This window comes from Culicoides brevitarsis, chromosome 1, assembly GCF_036172545.1.
Source record: "Culicoides brevitarsis isolate CSIRO-B50_1 chromosome 1, AGI_CSIRO_Cbre_v1, whole genome shotgun sequence".
Lineage (NCBI taxonomy): Eukaryota > Metazoa > Arthropoda > Insecta > Diptera > Ceratopogonidae > Culicoides > Culicoides brevitarsis.
Window position 1 is genome coordinate 27,395,514 of NC_087085.1, and position 22,841 is coordinate 27,418,354.

At 27.2% G+C, this 22,841-nt stretch overlaps 2 protein-coding genes across 9 annotated transcripts in view; both read left to right on the forward strand.

Moving 5' to 3' along the window:
• Window positions 1-3,259, forward strand: part of LOC134827847 (G protein-activated inward rectifier potassium channel 3) — a 28,608-nt gene extending 25,349 nt beyond the window's left edge. For 3 of the 5 annotated variants that reach the window (XM_063840695.1, XM_063840698.1, XM_063840697.1), the window contains 3 exons: window positions 23-250; window positions 401-857; window positions 2,636-3,259. In XM_063840695.1, the coding sequence (XP_063696765.1) occupies window positions 23-250; window positions 401-822 (650 nt within the window). In that variant the 3' untranslated portion in view covers window positions 823-857; window positions 2,636-3,259. The remainder of the gene's footprint in view (window positions 1-22; window positions 251-400; window positions 858-2,635) is intronic. The other 2 variants (XM_063840696.1, XM_063840699.1) reach the window with 2 other exon arrangements.
• A 4,858-nt stretch (window positions 3,260-8,117) lies between these two features.
• LOC134828082 (G protein-activated inward rectifier potassium channel 3-like) lies at window positions 8,118-21,012 on the forward strand. 4 transcript variants are annotated; one of them, XR_010161849.1, is made up of 9 exons: window positions 8,118-8,331; window positions 10,332-10,682; window positions 17,361-17,638; window positions 17,699-17,747; window positions 17,806-17,929; window positions 17,988-18,265; window positions 18,322-18,659; window positions 19,986-20,193; window positions 20,331-20,469. XR_010161849.1 is itself a non-coding variant. In XM_063841038.1 (8 exons), exons 2-8 carry the CDS (start codon window positions 10,468-10,470, stop codon window positions 20,489-20,491), a joined length of 1,443 nt encoding a protein of 480 aa, XP_063697108.1. In that variant the 5' UTR covers window positions 8,118-8,331; window positions 10,332-10,467; the 3' UTR covers window positions 20,492-21,012. The 4 variants fall into 4 exon arrangements, 3 of the variants coding, with proteins under 3 accessions (XP_063697108.1, XP_063697109.1, XP_063697110.1); XM_063841038.1 differs by lacking the exon at window positions 19,986-20,193 and having other exon boundaries at window positions 20,331-21,012; XM_063841039.1 differs by lacking the exons at window positions 8,118-8,331; window positions 19,986-20,193 and adding an exon at window positions 8,422-8,499 and having other exon boundaries at window positions 20,331-21,012.
• The last annotated feature ends 1,829 nt before the right edge of the window (window positions 21,013-22,841 follow it).

Below are 22,841 nucleotides of genomic sequence, written 5' to 3' on the forward strand. Positions count from 1 at the left end.
AAACGTTATGTGATACTTGCAGAGGGTGTCGTTGAGTCAACAGGTATGACGACGCAGGCACGCAGCAGTTATTTGCCATCGGAAGTGCTGTGGGGCCACCGTTTCGAGTCAATGATCTCATTCAAGAAGGAAACGGGCGAATATGAAGTGGACTATACCCTGTTCAACAACACGTACGAAGTGGATACGCCGCTTTGCAGTGCCCGGCAACTCGATGAAGTGAAAGCTGAGCTTCAAACACCGGGACTTGGTGAGTTGAAAATATTTTTTTCAAAAGTTTTCATGCCCATCATCGCCAAATAACACAAAAAAAATCGCTTAAATGGTTATGGAACGAACTAACAAACCGCTTTTTTGTTCTTTGTCTCTCTTTATCTCACAAATCATCACAAAAAAAAAGATCGTCTTTACTCAAGTCACCATCTAATACCGCGTGCCAATTCGGCCGTGTCTCTCGAGACGCCAAGCAGCGAAACGGCCTCCGTCGACTCCACGAATCGGCGTCACAACTCGATCCCGAATGGACATCTCCTCGGTGCCGATAACCACCATTTCACAGATTGCATCGGCAGTGGCACGATAACGAACTTGTACAGCATGGACAAGTCGCCACACAAAGATATCACGACAATTACCATAAGTAACTGCTGCAACAACAACAACAACAACAGCAGTGCGACGAACAATAATGTCGATAATGTGAGTAGTAGTAACAATAATTTGAGTACGACGGGCACGACCACGACGACGTCGACGAGTACCGCGAGGAAAAATAATAGTCGAAGACTGTCAATCAAGGAGCCAAGCGATTCGATGTGCTGATATTTGTACATGTAATGGCCGAGGACAGATGTAAGGTGAGACATGAGACACGCCAAATTCCTTGCTTTTTTGTGTTTTTTTTTTGTAGCTTCGGGAAATGTCATTCACATTTCATTTAATATCCTAGTAGATGACTGCTTGACTAACACGCACATTTTGCATGATCAATATCGTTCGTCTCTCATAATAACAACATTTTTTCTTGAGAATCGTCATGAAATGTGAGCAGATTTCTTTTTTCTCGACCAATTTTCGGACAACGAACAGTGTTGACCTCAGATTAGAGATTGCAAACTCGATTTTTATGTGACTTGAAGCTCGCTACATAATAAAAATAAAATTTAAAAAAAAATAATTAATAAAATTTTCAAATTAAAGTAAGGCCGCTCCAAATGAATCTCAATAGTTTTGTCCAAAATTTTTAAAATAAAAATGGGGGGGGCAAAAAAAATAAAAAATTTTGAAATACTTTTTTTCATACAAAATGCCAATTTTTTTATTAATTTTTGATTTTTTACTTTTTTACATTGATATTTGTGTAGTAAAAATTGATTTAAAATTTTTTTAATTAAAATTGAAAAAAATGAATTTTAAAAAAATAACTGTCAAAATTTTTTTGAAAACAAAAATTCAATAATTTTTATAAAAATTATTTTTAAAAGAAAATTTTATGTTGAAATACGATTTTGAATACAAAAATTACTAAAAATTGAAAAATTTTCTTGAAAGTTTTATGAAAAATTATGGAAATACACCAAAAATCGGTAATTTTTGATGAAATTTTTAACTTTTTTTTTATTTTGCCCCATTGGATTTTCGAATTTAAAATGGGACATCGGACAAAACTATTGAGTTTAGTTTGAAGCGGCCTAATTAAAAGAAAAATTAAATTAAAAATAGAATTAATTAATTAATTTAAAGAAATTATTTTTTTTGCTATAGTTTTTAATTTTATTTATTTTTTTCTCAAGAAAATAATAACTATATTTTTCTTAAAATTAGTTGCAAAAATTTCCTTTTTTTCGCCAATTTTTATTTTATTTCAATTTTTTGTACTTATTTTATTTTATTTATTTTTTTGTTGATGAATTAAAAAGATTTTTTACTTGAAAATAATTTTTTAAAAAAATTTTAAATATTTTTTCCTTTAATAATAAATTTAAAAAATGGCAAAAAATAAAATTTAAGAAGTTTTTAAATAATAATAAAAAAAATAATTAATTAAAAATATAAATTTTATTGATTTCGAGATTAAAATGGCAATTAATCAATTTTTAATTTTTATTAGTTCAAAAAAAAATTTTTAATTGCTTTTTACTTCAATATTTTTTTAGTGGCTCTAAAACTCGAGCTCTTAGAGTTTTGACAAAACGGATCTTTTGCAATCTCCACCCTAACATTTCTCATGAAAATCTCCCGAAACAGACGAAACTTCATATTTCTTTATTAATTGCAGTCTGTCATGCTCACTTCTTCGGACGTTTGACACAACCAGCATGGCTCAAAGTAAACTTTTACAGTCTAAAAATACTTTCAAGCGATCTATTTTTATCTCATACTTCACGTTGTTGTTGCTTAAAAGAAGAAAATTCCCATCATGAAACGTTTCTTACTTTGATTGATGATTTTATTGATCCTGCCCTTACGTCACAAGCATCTTGCTCACACATTATGACGATGATATTGCCCCAAATCAAGTTCATTACCTCCGAAATTAGCGCATTTTTAACATTTTAAACACTTTTCTCGACCCGAATGACTCTCATCACTCGCCACTAACTGGAAAATTTCCGCTTTTTTTTCTCTTTTGCAGACATCGTTGGCGTCAAAAACACAATTAATAGTCTTCAGCAACCGATAGAAAAGGATTAGAAGGAATTAAGAAAATTAATGAGAAGAAAAAAAAACTTGATTGCTTCGGGAAAGGAATCAAAAGTCGACGTTCGATCAAAACAACATGTTGATTTTCTGTTCAAAAAAAAATCGCATCTAATGGAATGTCCAATTAAGGAATTTATTTTTAAAGAAATTGTAAATATTATTAAAGCTTGATGGTGAAAATCCAAAGCTTAACAAAAAAAATGCTGAGATTTATTTAGATAAAAAAAAGTGAGCTCAAAAAATCTTTCGTGCATATTTATAAATAAATTAATAACACTCATCACTGTCTTCTGTCAGTATAAGTGAAAGAAAAAAAAAACATTAAAAATTAAGCACAAGTAATTTTTTTATTATTGAAACAAGAACAATATTGTATTATTATTTTATTAATTGAAGAGGACTTTTTTAGTCGAATTTTCATCGAATACTTGTTTAAGAATGAACTTTTACGTTTATTATTTTATTTTATTTTTTTTTATTAGAATAAGTCATTATTATATTTAGTTAGCTAAATTTTACTGAAAGGCAATGTTCTAAGAAGGTGTTAATATATTAAAGTTAAAATAATGAAAATGAAAAAAATAATAAAATTAAGCAAGATAATTGTAAAAATTATTTCTTAAAAATGTGTTTTAATTCAGGGTAAATAAATTAATAGGTAAGGTTTATTTAAATTATTTAGCGAATATTTTAATTTTGTTATTTATATTTTATTTTAATTTTATTTTTCAATCAATTTTTACTGCAGGGCATCTAAGCTAAGATTTTGTCAAAAAAAAAAAATTTTAAATAAAAAAATAAGGCGAAAAAATTTAAAATTTTCATTGAAATTTGCCCCATCAGGGGGATAAATAAAAAATAAATATTTTGTAATTGTAACTTTTTAACGTTTTTGACGTTAAATGATAATTCTTAACTTTGAATTAATTTCGGTCCTAAAAAAAGTGCGGGAACCTGGGAATCTTGTTCCCGGGAAATTTACAAAAATCATAAAGAAATATTGAATTTTTAAGAATAAAATGGGTAAATTTTATAATTTAAAAATTAAAATTTGTAGAATTACTTAAAAAATGTATAAAATTGACTAAATTTATGATTTTTTTCAATATCTTGGGGTAAATATAATTTTGGGAAATGAGTTTGGTTCCCGGGAAAAAATAAACTTTTTCCATGTCTGAATAATTTTAGTTTATATTATTTTCAAATTTATATACAAAAAAATATTAATTAATTATTAAAATTATTAATTAAAAAAATTAAAAAAAAAAAAAAAAAAAAAAATTAATTAAACTATAATCATATAAAAATAAAAGTATTTTTAAAAAATAACTAAAATAAGAAATAAATAAATAAATTATCGAACAAGAAAAAACGAGGAATTACTTTTTAATTATTTTGTTAAAATTGCAAAAAAAAATTAATTTAATAAAATTTTATTTTTTTCTTAATTTTGTTTTTTTTTTAGAAATTCCTTTAATACTTTTTAAGTCATAAATAAATAAATAAATGCGAAATTATTTTAAACTTTTGAAAAAAGGACAAAAGTTTGACAAAAAAATTTTTTAACATTCAAGTTTTTTGTTCAAGTTTTCAAAGTTGTTTCAATTTTTTTAAATTTTATTTTCATGTTATTTAATTTGATTAATTATTTTTTTAACAAAATATCCACAGAAATATTTAACATTCAAATTTATTATTCGACAAAATTATCCCTTTTTTGAGCAAAAAATTCTTTAATTTTTCATCAAATCAAAAATTGGCTTCAATAACTTATAAATAAAATTTTCCAAAAAGTATGCAATCAACCCAACAACTTCAAATCCATTAAAAAAATTACCTTTTATCAGTTAAAATTCACAAATCCTTCAATATTTCTCTTCTAGACCTGTGCCAGACATCTCAACTAGATCTCAACTCGCTTTGATTAAGACATTACTCGCTGCCTTATCGTTTCATCATTAATTGCTTTATTAGCAAAAATCTGATGAGAAACCCGCTGAAGTGTGACGACCGTTGCACACACATGCAAATGCCTCAGTCATATCAATTTTCATTTGCACAGACGAATTGTTTTAGCGACACATCTTTGTGGGTAGAAATTGACACAAGTTAACCACACGCATCGACCATATGCGCCACTACTCGTAAAATGTTGCGGTTTTCTACAAAAAAAAATTAAAATAAATAAATATTTATTGACGCACTTATTTTTTTCACCGCTACTGGTTTCGATTGCAAGATTAGAATTTTTTAATTGAATTACATCCATCCACAGTTACATGACAAAACAAAGTACTTGTCAATCATATGATAATTAACAGCCACCCACGCGGATTTTTCAAGCATTTGTAAGTGTAACAAATATTTTTTATGGATATTTGTGCTAATTACCGTTTAATGACATTAATTAAAATTAAACCTTGAACTTTTTTCGCAAAGAGAACAAAAAATTAAAACTCAAAGAAGAAGAAACTTGAACTTGACAAGAACAAAAACTTTTTAAATAAAACAGATTAAATATGTACTTCCGATAATCTCATTGCACACAACAACAAACAAGACATTTTTCTCAATTGACGATAATTTTATGCATTAGATGCAGAAATATAAATTTATAATTGCTCATTATTTACGAGAAGAATTTTTTATCGTGCCACTCGTGGAATGTCGTAATCATAATCGATAAATATTATGAAAATTTTTTGTCACACGTGCTCGCTATTTTTGTTCTGTGATGTGCCATAAATGGTGGCATTGAACTTCATCTGACTGAGCATGTAGAAAATTCTGCTGAAAAAAAAAATATAAAATCAAGTGTAAAGACAATAAATTGTTGCATAAATAGAACAGGAGGTAATAAATCTGCTTGTTGTTCGGAGCGTTTCCGTAACGAGATAAGTTGTGTTGTTTTGTAATTTTTCTACCTACCGAGGTGGAAGTAAAGTCAAAAAGTTCTGATTTTAGCAGATTTTAAATGTCAGAAAAAGTGTGTGGGATGATTTTCATTTAAAGTTTTCTGCTTGATTTTACTTCTGGAAATTGCTCTTTAAGTCAGTTTGATTTAAATTTCACATTTCACTGATTTAATAAAGTTACGATGAAGTTTTTCTTGACGTTCTGGGGTTTTCCAGATCTTGTAAATTTCTTTTTAAGGCGTGATTTCTTCGAAAATTATTAAATAATGCATTATCTCCTTAGGATAGAAAGAAATGTATGGTTGAAGTATTATTTTCATGGAAGTGAATTATCTTTTCTGAAACCGAAATTCTTGAAATTTCTATAAATTTATTTTTTAGAAGGATATAAATTTAAAAATCTATTACTATTTAGTTTGAAAATTGTATTTATTTTTATTTTTTTTAATTAAGAATTTTTTTATTAATTTTTTTTAATTTGAAAATTTATGACGAGTTTTTTATGGCCAAAATAAATTTTAAAAAATATAAAATTCTATTAATTTTATTTTTGTTTAACAAAATTTAAAATATATTCTACAACATTTTTTTTTGCAAAATATTTTTTAATTATTTCATTAAAAATTTTAAAAAATAATTTAATTATGAAAATTTTTGAATTATTAAAAAAAATTAAATTATTAATTTTATGATAATTTTTCTTTAAATTTTAAAAATACTAAAATTAATTTTTAATTAAATTTTTAATACACAAATTTCAATTTAAAAATCAAAACAACAAATTTGAAAGCGACTAAATTTTTATTTTGTTTATTTTAAAATTTTAATTTTTTTTTGTTTCCCCAAAATCGGAATTTTGAAAATTTTTTAAAAAAACTTTGAATTTCATTTGAAAAATAACAAAAATTGTATTTATTTTTCATTTATAATTTTTTTAAAAATTTAAAAATTCCCCAAATTTTAAAAAATTTAATACCTTCTTATTCAATAAATCAATTTAATTTATTTTAAAAATTTAATTAAAAAATTTTTTTTTAATCCCAAAAATTTTTTTGGAAAAAATATTTTTTTTATTAAAATCGTCGTTAAGAATATTTTAAAAGAGAATCCTTACTTGAATTATTTTTTGAATTTCTCAAGTTGACTTAAAAATGCTAAATTAGCATATTTTTTTAAATTTACCAAAAAACCTGAGGCTGTTTTCGATAAATTAACTTATTTTTAAACTTAAGCTTAATTTAAAATATTTTTTTTTTTTATTTAAAAGATTAAGTAAAAATTAACTAAAAATTTTAAATCAAAAGTTTTATTATTTTTAGTTGAAAAATTTATAGCTTTGAATAAAATTTTTAATTTTGTAAAAATAATTTTTATTAATATTGAAAAATAAAAAATCATGTCATGATTTTTTTAAATATTTTCATTTATTAATTTTTTTTTAAATTATTTATTGCGATTTTTTTTCTAAAATTAATAATTTTATTATTAATTAATTAACATTTTAAATTAAAATTAATATTTTTATAGCAATTATTTTTTTCAAATTTTTTTCCATTTTTTTTAAATATTTTTTAGCTGATTTTTTTAAATTCTTAAAACCTTTAAATTTTTACTGCAAAACGTGAATTTCCGACAAAAAATGTTACAATTTTATAAAATTATCATTTTATAAAACGTAACGTTAGCAATTTGTTCTATTCAGCATTAATCTGTGCTTGATGTCATTAATAAATGCGAATCTTTTATTCAATAGATTAATTTAAATTTTATCCAAGTACATACCTAATATTTATTTTCTGACTTGGTTCTAAAGTCCTCGCCACTCAATCCACTCAATTTTAACATTTTTATTTTTTGGCTTCTTCATTAATATTCTGCACGGATTTTTATTTATTTATGACGAAAAAAATGTCACAAAAACACCAAATTCGTACCTCGAACTCGTTCCAATTGACATGCAATATCATTGCTGCCAATAAATTTCTAGTCTAGTTTCCGGATTTGTGACTAGCGACCGTATAACAAGTGAGCTGACCTTGACAATGCGTTAATATATTGCATAAATCACACCCATATTATTATTAAATGTTGTTATTATTACAAAACAGTTCACTTTATTGTCTTGAATTAGAATTTTTTTGTCACATGCTCACCTGCTGCATGTCGTCTGGGCCGTAGAACACACGCGAACCACTGATAAAAGGTGTACCCTAGCCTAAATTGATGCACGACAACGCTATACTTTAACCTTTTTCATCTCGCACAACGCCGTACTACAACTAATAATAATAATCATAACAATCATTTTGCTCTCCAACGACGACGATGACGACGCGACGTAACGTAGTGCGGCGTAGTGTAGGTTACGTGTCTCTATTATCTCGCATGTATGGAGAATGTTTTATAGGAAAATTGAGTCTTTAACTAGTACTGAATAGAATGCGAGTTAGTAGCTTGTTTTAATGTGATCTGTATTTCAGTCTTTCATTGCATGTTTTATTGTCGAATTGGGTTGTAGATCGGAAGCGCGCGTTCGCGAGTGAATTTCGATTTATAGAAAAAAAAATATCTCAGCTCCGATAATTAGACAAAAATCTGAAAAAAAATAAACAAAAAATCGTCTCGTAAAGTTTTTTTCATAAATTATCAGCTCAAGATATGAGAAAAAGCTGACACTGATAAAAACTGATAAACTTAAAAAGAGTGATTCGAGGTAGGCTTGCTGATAAGAAAAAGTCTTAAAATCCGATTAAGGCTTAGTTGCAATCGTACGTTTGACGAGACCGCGTTGAAAAGATCTTCAAAAGTGCTTGAAAATTTTCGCGATATGTACTTCCGCAAGGTGTCAAAGTCAATAACCAGTTATTTTTGGTTGTGAGAAGTGCGTTTTGCTTGATTGAATGCACCTCATATCGTCGTCTCGCACATTAAAACTCAATTTACATCGGATTAATTGTGGTTTTGTGGGAAAAGTGAACAATTTTTTTAAATGATTTAATATATTTTAAAAGATATTTTAATTTTTTAAGCTCTGGTTAAAAATTAAAAAATATTTAAAAAATGAGAGAATTTTTTGAAATATAAAAATATTTCGTTTTTTTACCAAAATAAACAAAATTAATTAAAAAAAACTTAAAAAAATGATTTTAATTAATTTTTAAAATTAAAAAAAAATAATTAAAATAAAACTTAAAATAAAAATTATTTTTAAAATTAAAAAAAATTAAATTTAAAAAACAAATATTTTTTTGATAAAAAATAAAAAAAAATAAATAATAATTTACTCAATTTGCACAAAAAATTAAAACAAAATAAAAATCAGTTAAAACTAATAATTTAAACAAAAATCATTTTTTTCAATAAATAACTTGCAAATATGAAGTGTTAATTTGGCAAATCAGAGAAAAAAAAATATAAATTCTGATGGTTGTTGATTGTGAAACAAAATTAATGAAAACAAATATTTTTTTGGTAGAAAATCACATTTAAATTGGAAATTTAAATATGTAATTGAATAACTACTCAATTTGCACAATTTTTATTTTTTGAGAAATGTAAATAAAAAATAAAGGTTCAAAATATTTCTTGAAAAAAAATTAAAAAAATAAAAAATATAAAAAAAAAATATTTAAAATATATTTTAAAAAATGTTTAATAAAAAAATAAAAATTTTTTATTCCTATTTAATTTAAAAAAAAAAAATTAAAAAATTTGGTCACATACCTAAAATTTTAAAAAATATAAGAGGTGTATTACAATAAAAAATTTAAATATTTTAATTAAAATTTTTTATTAAACTTATTATTAATTTTAAATTAAATTTAATTTTTAAAATTTATTTCAATTTTATTTTCACCCTGAATTTGATTAAATTTTAATTTAATTTTTTAAATAAATTAGTTTAATAAAATTATTTAATTAAAATATAAAAATATCTGAACAAAAAATTAAAAACTATTTTTAAAAAATCTAAAAAAAAATTAAAACTTGTTCCCTTATCTCACAAAATCACAGTTAAACTATTTGAAGTGCAAACAACATTGCAATTTTCCGTCTGAGATGCAATTTATTTCGTTCTATCTATTACACGGCAAAACAAGAGAACACCCACAGCAGATCCATATCGCGCTTTATTATCACAATAAATAAAAGGCATACAGCAGCGCACAACAAGTGATGAGTGATGATTTCACAGAATATAAATTAAGTTATATAAAAAACGAACAAATAAGTCGCGACACCAAATCTAATTAAAAGTGTTAACACAATTAATGCAATAAATTTTGCTGATTTTTTTTCCTGTAAAACGCTCAGTGAGAAAAATGTGATTGAAGACGTGAGTTGTGTGTGGTCCGCCATATCCGTCATGCCGTGTCGGAAACTTTCCTTTACAAATTTAATAGATTAAATAGAATTTTGCGCATTTTTAGCGATTATTTAATCGGACACGAAATCATTAATATCAGTTAGTGAGTCTTTTTTTTTTGTTGACATGTCGCGCAATGTCGTCGCGCACCCATCCATCTGTCAGTTTTTATTTTCTTAAATTATAAAAATTTCAATTCCACATACGACGACGAGTCAAGACAATAAAATACAGGTCACGTACGGACAGCGAAGCGAGCGATTTCTGGTGTTTTTTGTGCGCGCTACCGACCAAATAATGTCCAATTATTAAATTTTATATCATGTTTTTTTGTGTATTTCGTATAGTTGTTGTTTATAAATCGTCACTAGTCTTGGCCGGAGTTGATCAATCCTAACTGAGCCAGTGAAGAGTGAACTGCAAAAATTAAAAAAAAAAAAATAATTCTGTGATAAGAAAATAAAAATATTAAATAAGTGAAAAATGACAGCTACTTCGGCAACAAAAGACGGCGAAAAGGAAGAAACAAAGCCTTTGACGAAAAAAGGACTTTTCTTGCCGGTTGGAACGATTCCGGAAGAAGATCATGAACCTTTGGAAAATGTTGTGGCTACGTCGCCCGTGGCAATTGTTCCCAGTATCTCACGCATCACAACGAACTCGAGTCTCCTGAATCAACGAACATGGGATGGAAAGAAGTAAGTAACAAAAAAAATCTTTTTTTTTCAATTGAATTCAAAAGAAACTCGAGAAAATTTCTTTTAAATGATTTTTTAATTCCTTACTCGTGTGCGGGAAATATTTCTCTTTCTTTTGAATGAAACCTTTTAATAAGGATTCACGTTTCTCGCATTTAATTTGGAGGTTACGCTACACATACCCAGCTAAAAAAATTGGGGTGAAAGAAAGTTTTAATTTTTTAATTAAACAAATATGTGACAAAAATGTTGTAAAATGTATGAAATTATTATTTTTATCGATCTTAATCAATATTTTAAGTTATTTTTTTTTTCAATTTTGTAAATTTAAAGACAAATAAAGCCATAAAAAATTAAAAGTGGCTAAAAAAGTTAAAATTTAATTTTTTTCACAAAAATTTTAGAACAAATCATAAAAATTTTGGAAATTTGTATTTTATAAGAAATTTGTTTAAAAATTTCAAATAATTAAAATTAAACAGATTTAAAACAAATAAAGAAATAAAGAAAAAAAAATTTAAAAAAATGTTCGGGAAAAATACAAAAAATTGACCAAATATTGTTAACTAAATACGAAAAAATTATTTGTGACAATTTTTTGTCGATTTATAATTTTTTACAAAATTTAACACACTTTTTGTAAACTTTTTTAATAAAATTTTGGAAACAAAAATACTTTTAGGGCATTTTTTACCCCAAATTTTTTTTAGTTGGGTATGTGAGAGTAGATAATGAGTTACACGTGCGACAGCACGACCAACGAACGAGCGAAGACAGATAGATAGGACAAGTTTTTGTAAACAAGCGTTATCAGTAAAAGTACGATGTTGATGAGATTACGACAAGAACTTGAGATAACTCAAGAAAATTGTGACACATATGAATTAAAATGTTTGCAAGATTATTTTCGTAATTAGTGAAGTGATGATGATGACGATTGTTTATCCACTAAAAATAATTTTGCTTTATTAAAAAATTATTTGGAAGTCAGCAGACGCAAATAAAACCAAAAATAAACTCGGTTGTTATTTACTCGAAATGTTAGTATCACATGTGATTTTTTTGTTGAGTTTGTCCTTTAATAAGAGCACGCAAGTTTAGTTTTCGAATTAGCAGTAACATAACATGTTAAATATAGCATTCAATGATTATTATTATTCGTATTAATGTTATTGGTCATTATTTGCACAAACATGTTGTCGACAGATTATGATTGAGTTTAAAGCGGTGCGATAATATTTGAACGATTTATCAAGTTTATCGGCTTGTTGCTTTTGAGACAGTTTCAGTTTTTTTTACACTGAGTGGAAATTTTTCATGAAACTGGCAGAGGAAAGTGAATGACTTTTTAATGAATAATATTTTTATCCTTCATAGAATTTTTTTTTATTCAAGGATTCGAGGAAGTGATTCGATACAGTCAATAGCGGGCTGGTCGATGACCTCGTATTCAGGATTTTTTTTTATTAAACAACCGTTAAAAAAAAATTCTGCCCTTTCTTCTTTAATGAAAAATTTCAATTTTATGTGGAAAAATTTGATTTTTTGGCAACAAAATTATACTGGTTAGACATTTTTCCAAAAACTCAATTTTCCTGAAATTTCCAGAAAATTCAATATAATTTCATGATTTCACGGGAATTTCCCAAAAATTTCACGGAAATTTTTCACTATAAGGCAAAATCTATTTTTTCTAGACATAAATTTTAATGAACATTCATCTAAGTTTTTTTTTTATTTTAAAAATTAAATTAAAAATTTAATTTTAAGAGCTTTGGTTGAATTTTGAAATTTTTTACAAAAATTAAAATTACAAAATTTAGATCAAATTCTCTTTAGAATACCTTCTTAAAAAATCTTCTCGATGTATAAGATAGCGCCATAACTAACTTTGATCTTATTCTTAAACCGCAAACATTTTCCAACCACAAAATACTTTTTTTTAATCTGCCGACATCTAACATGTTTATCCACATATGCTGTCAAAATGATCCTTTTATGCCATTTTGCGTTCAATAACAAGGTCAAATCTCTTACCACTGGCATTTTACTTACGTAGAAACTACAAAAAAAATTGTGCGTATGAACCGAAATAAAAGGCAGGTGTTGTTAAAATGAAATATTAAGGTACCGTTTTATTCGTAAAATTTTGTTTATTTTTTTATTGTTATGCAAATTTTGTGCGAAACAACACACATACGAAGATATTCGAATCGCAACACAAAAGACAAAGGATCGTCTTCATTTTTCCCCTTATTCGCGATTACATCTACTTCTGTTCGTATTAATACAAAAAAAATCTTCACTCTAAATCACTCATTCAGCTGTGAATTTGAAATGAAATAATGATACGCAACAATATGTCACCATACTCACATAATATTATAAAATAATTACTCACACAAACGAATTATAAAACACTATTTTTCTTTTCTATTGTATGCTGTATGAGAGGAGAGGAGAAGAACAAAACAATGGGAGACGTTCAATAACTCACCGAAAAAATTACAGGCTTAATCGAGATCGAATGACAAGAGCGCCTTTCGTTGATACTAATTATTAAGGGCATTTATATAAAACTTTTATGCTTCATCAAGAACTATTTGTAGATCGGATTTCGTTAATTTTACAAAGTTTCATGTAAAAAAAAACAAATTTTACGAATATAAGGAAGTGAATACAATTATTTGGATATGCTATGTTAGAGAGAGTATGGATAGTGGCATAAGTAAAAGTCAACAGAATTTGATGGGACGGCTCTTAGCACAAAAGCAACTGGACCGAGCACCAGCAACACTGTTCCGAAAAGACCCACCACAACTACCTTTAATTTTATTCTATTGAAATGTCACTACAATTGTTACCTACGATATTTCAGACATTTTTGGTTCTCAATATGGTAGAATTTTTTTGTCGTACAACTGTGGCACTAAAGCAATATCCGGGATTTGTACTAAGCAACCTCGAATCAAGAGATTTCTTCAAACTCTCAATAGTTTTAATATTGTATAATACTGCAAAAAAATCTATAAATCAATAGGGCAGATACAAAATAAATCAAACTCATTAAATTTAAAAATGAAATTGTTAACCAAAATTAAAACTATAGATTGGGAAAGAAAGCTGAGAAAACCCAAGAAATAGAAGAGAAGGAAAAGAAAAGAATCCAAAGAAGATAATGCTAAATCCGCATTATCCTAATGCAACCTAACAAACATTAAAATTAAGTTTAAAAATTAAGTTCTTTCGAGAGAAATTTGCGAGGCAGATAGTAGTATTTGAGGCAGATAGTAGAATAATAATTTGAAGGAAAAAAGAGAGAAGAATTAAAAAAATGGAAGGAAATTTACGATTAAGGAAAAGAAAAGAAAAAAAAGTTGAAACTTAAAAATAAAGTTGCTAGCTTTTCATGAGTTTCATGAACCCTCATTTGGTAACAGAAGATACTTTGTTTCGTTTTTAAAAATCTACACAAGGAAAATTTATCTATGAATAATTTTCTTACTTTATCGTGCCACAATAAAGTAATAAAAGTTGCAATAAAGGTTGCAATAGTACTGAAAAAGAGAAAAAATTCTCAGGAAAAAAATTATTATTTTATAGACCGTCTAATCTAACAGACAGACATAAAAACATTCAGAATGTAAAATTTTCTAACAAAACGCACTTTGAAGATTAAGAGTTATTTATTTCCAGAATCTTCCCCAAAAAAAATTTTTTTGAGTTCCTAAACAACTTTGTATATTTACTCATTTCGTACAAACGACTTTGACAGTAACGACGCGAAATACTGATAATAATAATTATTTTTACGTATATCAGTAGCATGGGTCACTCTCATGAAAAAGAATAAAACGCACGAATAAAAAAGAACTGAGATGCGGGTATAATTTGTCATTCAGTTACTTAGTTGTGCATCTCATCATCGGATCATCATTGTGTCTTGTTGATGTTTTCTATTGACCAAAAATCGAGATTTAACAGAAATAATTAGGTGTTACAACAAATATTTACACACTGACAAACAAATCCATTCGCGTATGTGTAAATTGTGGTGTCTGGATAAAAAAAAAATAAATAAATAATAATAACATCAACTGATATGAAGAAGAAAAAAATCGTTTGTCCGTGCACTACAGTGTGAAATATCGTACATACAAAAAAAATATATCGGAGTTGTATCGGAGCGTCGCTGTTGTCGTCGTCGTCGCGGTCGTCATACTTCACTGTGTTATTCCGATTATTATTAGTGTATACAACACATTTATTTTGTAAATAGTATAAAATAGTTTTGTCATCAAATATAAAGTTTTTGATAAATGCTAAAAACAGTTTTACACTTGTGCTTAGTTGCGATCTGGAGTTTGATTGATTCGGCACGGAGCGCTCGAATATCGTCTAAAAATAAGTTATTCTTGCTACTTCTTGTCAAATCGTGTCGAATATTATGTGACTCTTTATAAACAAATGTGTGGCTATTTTTTTTTTAACAAATAATATATGATAATAAAAATTGAGAATTCTGACAAAAAATAAACAATAAAAAAACGAGAAATACGAGACACGAAAAATAAAATAAAATTGCTAGAACAATCGACTGCTTGTTGTTTTGTGTAGCATAAAAAATAGAGAGAAACTCAAGACGACCGACGACTCATGCAAAAGAAATCAAATTTCTAGAGAAATGTTCAAAAATCGCAACGACAATCGAATTGTGGTGGATCTCGAGTCCCCCAATGGCAAGGAAGATCAGAATTTGCTGTCGATCCCATGGCCAGCCGGTAACATGGCAAATGGCGAAATTTCGGCACAATCTACGATCACTTCGATGCCCGGTGGCATGTACATTCCCAAGTCGCCCACTGAGTCGTTAGGAAATAAATCTTTGAGGTAAATTTCTTATCAATTAAAAGTGCTGCGCATTAAATAAATTTAAAAGTGAAATTTTTATGGTGATAAAAATAATCATAAAAAAAAGCGAAAAAAAAAAATCTGAAAATTGCACGCAGTGACTTGATGATGAATAGCAAACTGATAAAGGTCGTTCGTACATTTTGTGCTGTGACTCTTTGAAAGAATGTAAAACAGACGAGATTTATTCGAGAGAATTGTTTATTTACATTTTTTATACAAAAGTCAGCTCGCGATAACCTCTGTGAGTTACTCATTGATTGGCACTGACTCGTCTGGCAATCACAGATTTTATTTTGCACGTTAAAAAAGTCAAAACAAAAGTTATGGAAAAGCAATAAACAATAAAAAAAATCATTAATAACGACGAAGTGAAAAGAAGTTTAATTGAAAAGTGTGTCATAACAATAAAAAACGACCCTCGTTGTGGCTTTGTAGAATCTGTGTCACGTTTTGCTATTTTCTTACTACGATCCACTTACATTGCAAACTTCAGCGACAAATGACACCGACGATAAGATTGTGATATTTGCATTGATTCAAGAAGTGATATCGTGTGTGTAACAAGAAGCTCCTATCTTATCGGATTGCTGACAACGTCTCGTCATTCATGATAAGAAAAAGAAATGTTGAACAAAAAAAAATGCTGAAGTAACGAATTTTTTGATAAAAATATAACCGCGACGCCTACGCTCACCCTTGAAACAGAAACAAATCCAGTTCCTCTCTGTTATTGTCTTTTGTTAATTACTGCACGAAACCGGACTTTCTTTGAGATTCAGACCTAATTAAGTTTTATGACTGACTGGAAAATTATCGAACAAAAAAAACTTAAAAGCTCATAAAACTGTATCGAAGTTAATCAATTATATTTTTTTAGTCAGGCCAATTCAAATAAAATTCAAGTGTTTTGTCTAAAATTTTTTTAAACGAAAAAAAAATGATTTTTCTAATAATTTAAAATTAAAGAAATTTCTAATAATTTTTTTTTAATTTTTAAATTAAAAAAAAAATCTAAAATAATATTTCTGATTTTTTTTTTAATTTTGCTGAAAATTTTTAACAAAAAAATAGAAGATTTATTTAATGTTAAATAAAAAAACAATTTATAAAAATAATAAAAATTTAATAACTATTACATAAAAATTAAATTAAAAAATGAATTAAATTTAATAAAATATAAATTTAAATAAGATTTGTTTAATTAATATTTAAAATTTTTACTCTAACAACTTTAGTAGAATTTAGAAAATTTTAAACTTTAATTTTAAAATTTAATTTTAAAATTTTTTTAAATTTTTTATATTTTTTAGAAATTTTAAATTTATTTTTTAATTTAATTTAATTTTAATTAATTATTTGAATATTATTTAATTTAAAAAATCTCCTATTTTTTCTAAATTAAGCACTTTCTAGACCATAAATTATTTTAACTTTTTTTTTTAAATTTTTGAAATTTAAATTTTTTTTTTGCCTTACTCGATTTTTTTTTATTCTAAAATAAACATCGGACAAAATTATTGAATTTCATTTGTACCGGCCTTATGATAATTTTTTTTTCTTGAATAAACTCATTTTTATTTTTTGGGAACGTCAACAATTAGCACCATTATGTGAAGTTAGTGTCAATGATTATTTATTGATTTGCCTCTTAGCGCATCATTTTTGGTATTTTCAATATTTGTGAATGAAATTTGCTGAAATTCCACGTGACAAATTTTTGCATTTCTCGATTTTTCATTAAAATTTCCAAATTTCCTTTTTCAGAAGTCGCATTTTTCGTCCCGGTGCTAATGTAAGAAAATCTCGCAAGCGAGCAGTGCTGAAAAATGGAGACTGTAACGTAGTCCAGATGAAATTGTCGCAACGGAGACTGCGTTTCCTGCAAGATATCTTTACAACTTTAGTCGATTCGCAGTGGAGATGGACTTTGATGATTTTCACATGCAGTTTTGTGGGTTCTTGGCTGTTCTTTGGCATCATTTGGTGGCTAATTTGTTTCACGCATGGCGATCTGGAGCCGATGCATTTACCTGATCAACAAGGTGAGCAAAAATTTCTTAATTTTTGAATTTTGTTTGATAATTTTTAATTTTTTCTTGTAGCTGACAGTGGATGGAAGCCATGCGTGTACAATATTTACTCATATACTAGGTAAATTTCCATTCATTGAAGAACAATGGGCGGCTTTTGACATTTTTCTTTGTTTCAGTGCCTTTTTGTTCTCAATTGAGACACAAACAACGATCGGATATGGTGTCAGAACAACCACAGAAGAGTGCCCGGAAGCTATTTTCATGGTTTGTTTGCAGTCCGTGTGGGGTCTCATTATGCAAGTAAGTTCTAAAAAAGAAATTTTAAAGAAAAATTTTAATTTTAATGATTTTTTTAAAGGCTTTTATGGTTGGAATCGTCTTCGCCAAGATGACTCGCCCGAAACAACGTGCCCAAACTTTGCTTTTCTCCAAGAACGCCGTCATTTGTCAACGCGATGGCACTCTTTGTCTCATGTTCCGCATCGGAGACATGCGTAAGAGTCACATTATCGGTGCCAACGTGCGTGCCCAACTCATTAAACCCAAAGTTACCAAAGAAGGCGAAAGCATGGGACACTATTTGACAGAATTGGAAGTCGGAACAGACAATTGTGCTTCCGATATCTTCTTTATTTGGTAAATTTCGTCATTTTTTTCCTTTAATGAACAAAAACTTACATTTTTTCACCCAGGCCAATGGTAGTCGTTCATCAAATCACCCCGGAATCACCTTTCTGGAATATGTCGGCGTCAGATATGATCCAAGACAGATTCGAGATCGTCGTAATACTTGAAGGCACCGTCGAGTCAACTGGACAAACGACACAAGCACGTTCCAGTTATCTCAACACGGAAATTCTTTGGGGACATCGTTTTGAACAAATTGTGCACTATAACAAGGACAAACAGCATTTCGAGATCAACTATAGTCGGTTCAATTCGACACAACAAGTGGACACGTTACTTTGTTCTGCCAGTGAATTGAGTGACTTTTACAAATATCAGGAGGAGTACAATCAAAATAGAAGAGGTGAGTGAGACTTTTTTGTTCCATTTTTATGATAAATTGTCAAAAACGCGACTTTTGGTAATTTTTGGCTGTTGTTTATGTTATTGTAATGGTGATTGATCCCTTTTTATATGAATTTTAATGAGGCAGCTTCAAAAAAATTTTCAATATTTTTGTCCAATTATTCAAATTTTCAACTTTTTATTTTTTAGAAAAATTTAGCTCTAAAATCGTACATATCCAAAATTATTTTTCAAGATAATTTTTCTGATATTTTTGATCTTTTATAAATTATTATTTAAAAATTTAGTTTCTTTAAAATTGATTTTTTTTCCTTTTATTTCTTTTTTATTGAAATTTAAGCATAATTTAGCTAAAATAAATTAATAAATTTTAAGTAAAAAATTATTTTAAAAAATAGAAAATTCAATGAAGCGAAAGAATAAAAAAAAAATTTTCATTAAAATTTAAAAATTTGATAGAATTAATTTTAAAAAAATTCAAAGTTTATTTAAAATTTATTATAAAATTAAATAATTAATTAAATTAAAATAATTCAATAAAAAATTAATTTTTAAATTTTAAAATATTTATATTTTTTGGCAAAAAAAATTAAATAAATTTGTTAGACTTCAAAATATTTTTATTTAAAAAAAACTTTAATAATTTTATTAAATAAGGCCGCTCCAAATTTATTTCGAACTTTTTGTCCCAAAATCTTTTTTTCAAAATGGGGGGGGGGGGCAAAAAATAAAAAAAAAATTGAAATACTTTTTCATACAAAATGACAAAATTTTAACAGTTTTTTGTCATTAATCAATATTTTAGTTGATTTTATGATATATTCATTGAGATTTGATGATTTAAAATTTATCTCAAGGTATTTCAAGTTAAAATTAAAACAAAAAAAAACTCGTAAAAATAACTGTCAAAAAATTTTGAAAAATAATTTTTTTAAAAAAAAATTTTAAAGAAGAAAATTCATGTTAAAATACGATTTTTAATACAAAAATTCTTAAAAATTGGAATTTTTTTAAAAATTTTTGGGAAATTCCTTGAAAAAATATGAAAAAAGACAAAAAACGATCAATTTTGATGAAATTTTAAACTCTTTTTTTATTTTGCCCCATTGGATTTTCGACTTTTGAAATGGGGCATGGGACAAAAAGTTCAAAAAAAATTTGGAGCGGCCTAACTACAAAATAAATGAAAAATTGGAAAAAAATCTTGAAATTTTCCCATTTTGAAGCTGCCTAATTTAAATATTTATGCATTGTGGTTGTTTTTTATATTTTCCATATAATTTTCTTTTTTTATGTTCGCCCATTTCTTCATTTGCCCGCGTAGACGAACCACTATCATTAAAGCCACCGAGAGAGCAGCCGCTGTATCAAGAAACAAATTGATGTTGTGTACTATAAAACCAAAAAAAAAATCCTTCCCTCGATAAATAATAATATCAAGCATAGCTTCTTCTACAACTACTGTCCTAAATTGCACATAAAAATCCTGTTGTTACCCATGCAAAGTGTTTGTTGTTAAATGTTTTGAAAACGTATGTTATTTTGATAAGTATTTTACTGTTTTTAACTATAATTTATTTAGTGCACTTTTTTATGCTTTTTTATGTAAATTTTTTTTGTGTAAATAATTTTTTTTTGTACAGTTGAGTAAAAAATTATTTTTTTCTAGATTCTGCTGGACTGAAACTCAAAAAACAATTGCCACTGCGATTCATGCATCGACGACCTTCTCTTCCGCCATCGCGTCGGGCATCTTGCGTACAAGCACTAGATGAGGAGCCCTTGACAATCAACTACATTGATGAACATGAGGACCAAGAAAACAAATAATTACGAAAATTTGACGAACAATTTTTTTTTTCAACTTTTAAGCTTAACCTGAATTATGTTTGAACAAATTTTATTATTTTATGTTGTAAAAAAATCATTTTTTGTTGTTTAAATATTTTATTCGTCACAAAAAAAAATATAAAATATTCTAACGAAAAACATTGCCTTATATTAAACTCATAGAATGTAGTTTGATTCTAATTAAATACACGAAAAAAAAGTTTAGTTTTATAAATTTCATTAGCGAGACTGTGTTAGTAAGATTCTCTAATCATTAGAATGTTAAAATAATACTTAAAATTATCATGAACTTATCAATGTTCTTTATTAAATATAAATAAATTTGATTATTTACTCTCGGACGTACTATCTGAATCAGAGATTCAATTCTTTATCATTATTAATTTTTGTTGTAGTCAATATAAATATCAGTTACATATGTTTAGAATAGATCTTAGACGATAAGTTGTTGAAAAAAAAAATACGATTGAGACAATAAAAAAGAGACATCACTTAAAGATGACATTCCAGATGAATTTTTTGTTTGATTTTTCTCACGACTTTTTTCAAATCATCAAAAATTACCATTTTACTTGTGTATTTTTTACAATTTTTTTATAAAATTTTTCAAAAAAAAAAAAAATTTAATTTTTTAATAATATTTAAAATAAATTTAATTTTTTTCAGAAAATTTATATATTTCTATTAAAAATTTTTGACTTTTAAAATTTTTTATAATTTTTTTTTCGAAATTATTTACTGAAATCGTTCGAAAATTAGCAAATACCAATGTAAATATGGTCAAAAATTATTTTAAAAATTGTCATTTTGAAAAAAAGTATTTAAAATTTTATTTTTACAAAAAATAAAAAAACACTTCGAAGTATTTTTAGCACGGCCTTATTTGCTCTCAAAGCTTAAAAAGTCAATTTGTGCCTTTTTTTGAGGTGCTCCAGGAATGATTTATTGCTCCAGCATTTGTCATTTTTCTTTAAATCCAAAAATATTGAGACCAAGTTGCCACAATTGAAGGGACATCGATGTTGCGCCTTCACTAAATGCGGTTTGCTGAACTTTATTTCCGTTAATGCAATACTTCGTTCCAAATTTCGTGGTTTTTCGTTGATTTTTTTATAAACAACTTCAAAACATTTTTTTGCTCTCATTAAAAAACTGCTTGATTCACGGGATGTCAACTGCATTTTCTTGTACCGATTAGATTTTGCTTCTGGTGACTCCTTTTGTGCTTCTAAATTTTCATTTACATCAACAAAGTCGCTGTCATTCACGTCAATACTCATGTCCGGAAGAAAAGCTGACTCAGAAGTCGAGGCTTGTGAACTGGAATCATCAACAAAATCATCTTCATGAACATCGATGCCCAAATCTTTCGAATTATCAGACTCGGGGATGCTAAATTGTGAACTTTTATCAAAGTCTGAAATGTTATTGACGCAATTCAGAGAGTTTTCATCAAACTGTGGAGCATTTTCAGCTGTTTCGTATTCTTTTTTTACGATTTCCATGTTCAACACTGGTTCTGGATCACTGATTTTTGGTGCTACATCGGAATTTTTGTCACTGTAGTGCATTTCTGCCTCTGGAATTCCCAATAATTGACAAGCAATGGTAAATTTATCGTAAGTATCATCATCATTTACTTCAATTTCTCCATTGTAAATGTATCTCATGATTAATTTCAGGGTTCGTGGCTCAATATCAGGCAAAATTAGTACAGCCAATTTCCCAGGAATGGCAGTTGACAACAAATTCTTCAAAAAATCACTGGCACTTGCGAAAATAATTCGATGTCCGTAATATTGGAACAAATCTGGACCACATTTTATTACTAAATCACATGTTATGGCATCGTCCAAGGAATCTTTGTATAAATCTTGCGCTATTTCCGATGGAAGAGCTTTATTTTGAAAAGCTAAAATCGATGTCATTGTTTTTAAAGTTTTTCTCAAACTTGACATTTCCGGCAAAGTACACTCGACTCAACACGATGACGATTGAAAGGGAACTAATTACGTAATATTGTGACAGACACAGAATTTTGACAGAAAATAAAAAGGTAAAAAAATTTATCGTTAAACAAACAAAAAAAGATATGAGCGCATTTACGTCCTAAATAAATATTAAAATTTAATTGTGGTGATAAAATAGGAAATTTCCCATTTTAATAATTTTGCCTGTGATTTACGGTGAATAAATTGGATATATTTTTTTTCTAATAAGAATTTTTATGAGTAAAAGAAATAAATATTTTTATTTTTTTTTTTTGCAACGTTGATCAAATTAAGAAAAACAACAACAAAAATTCAGACCTAAAAACCTAGCAAAAATA

Bases quoted from the DNA above. Each gene is read 5' to 3' on its own strand.
- LOC134828082 (XM_063841038.1), top strand. From the start codon at position 10,468: ATGACAGCTACTTCGGCAACAAAAGACGGCGAAAAGGAAGAAACAAAG. The intron at 10,683-17,360 runs GTAAGTAACAAA...TTCCTTTTTCAG, and splicing joins CGAACATGGGATGGAAAGAA to AAGTCGCATTTTTCGTCCCG. The intron at 17,639-17,698 runs GTGAGCAAAAAT...TTTTTCTTGTAG, and splicing joins GCATTTACCTGATCAACAAG to CTGACAGTGGATGGAAGCCA.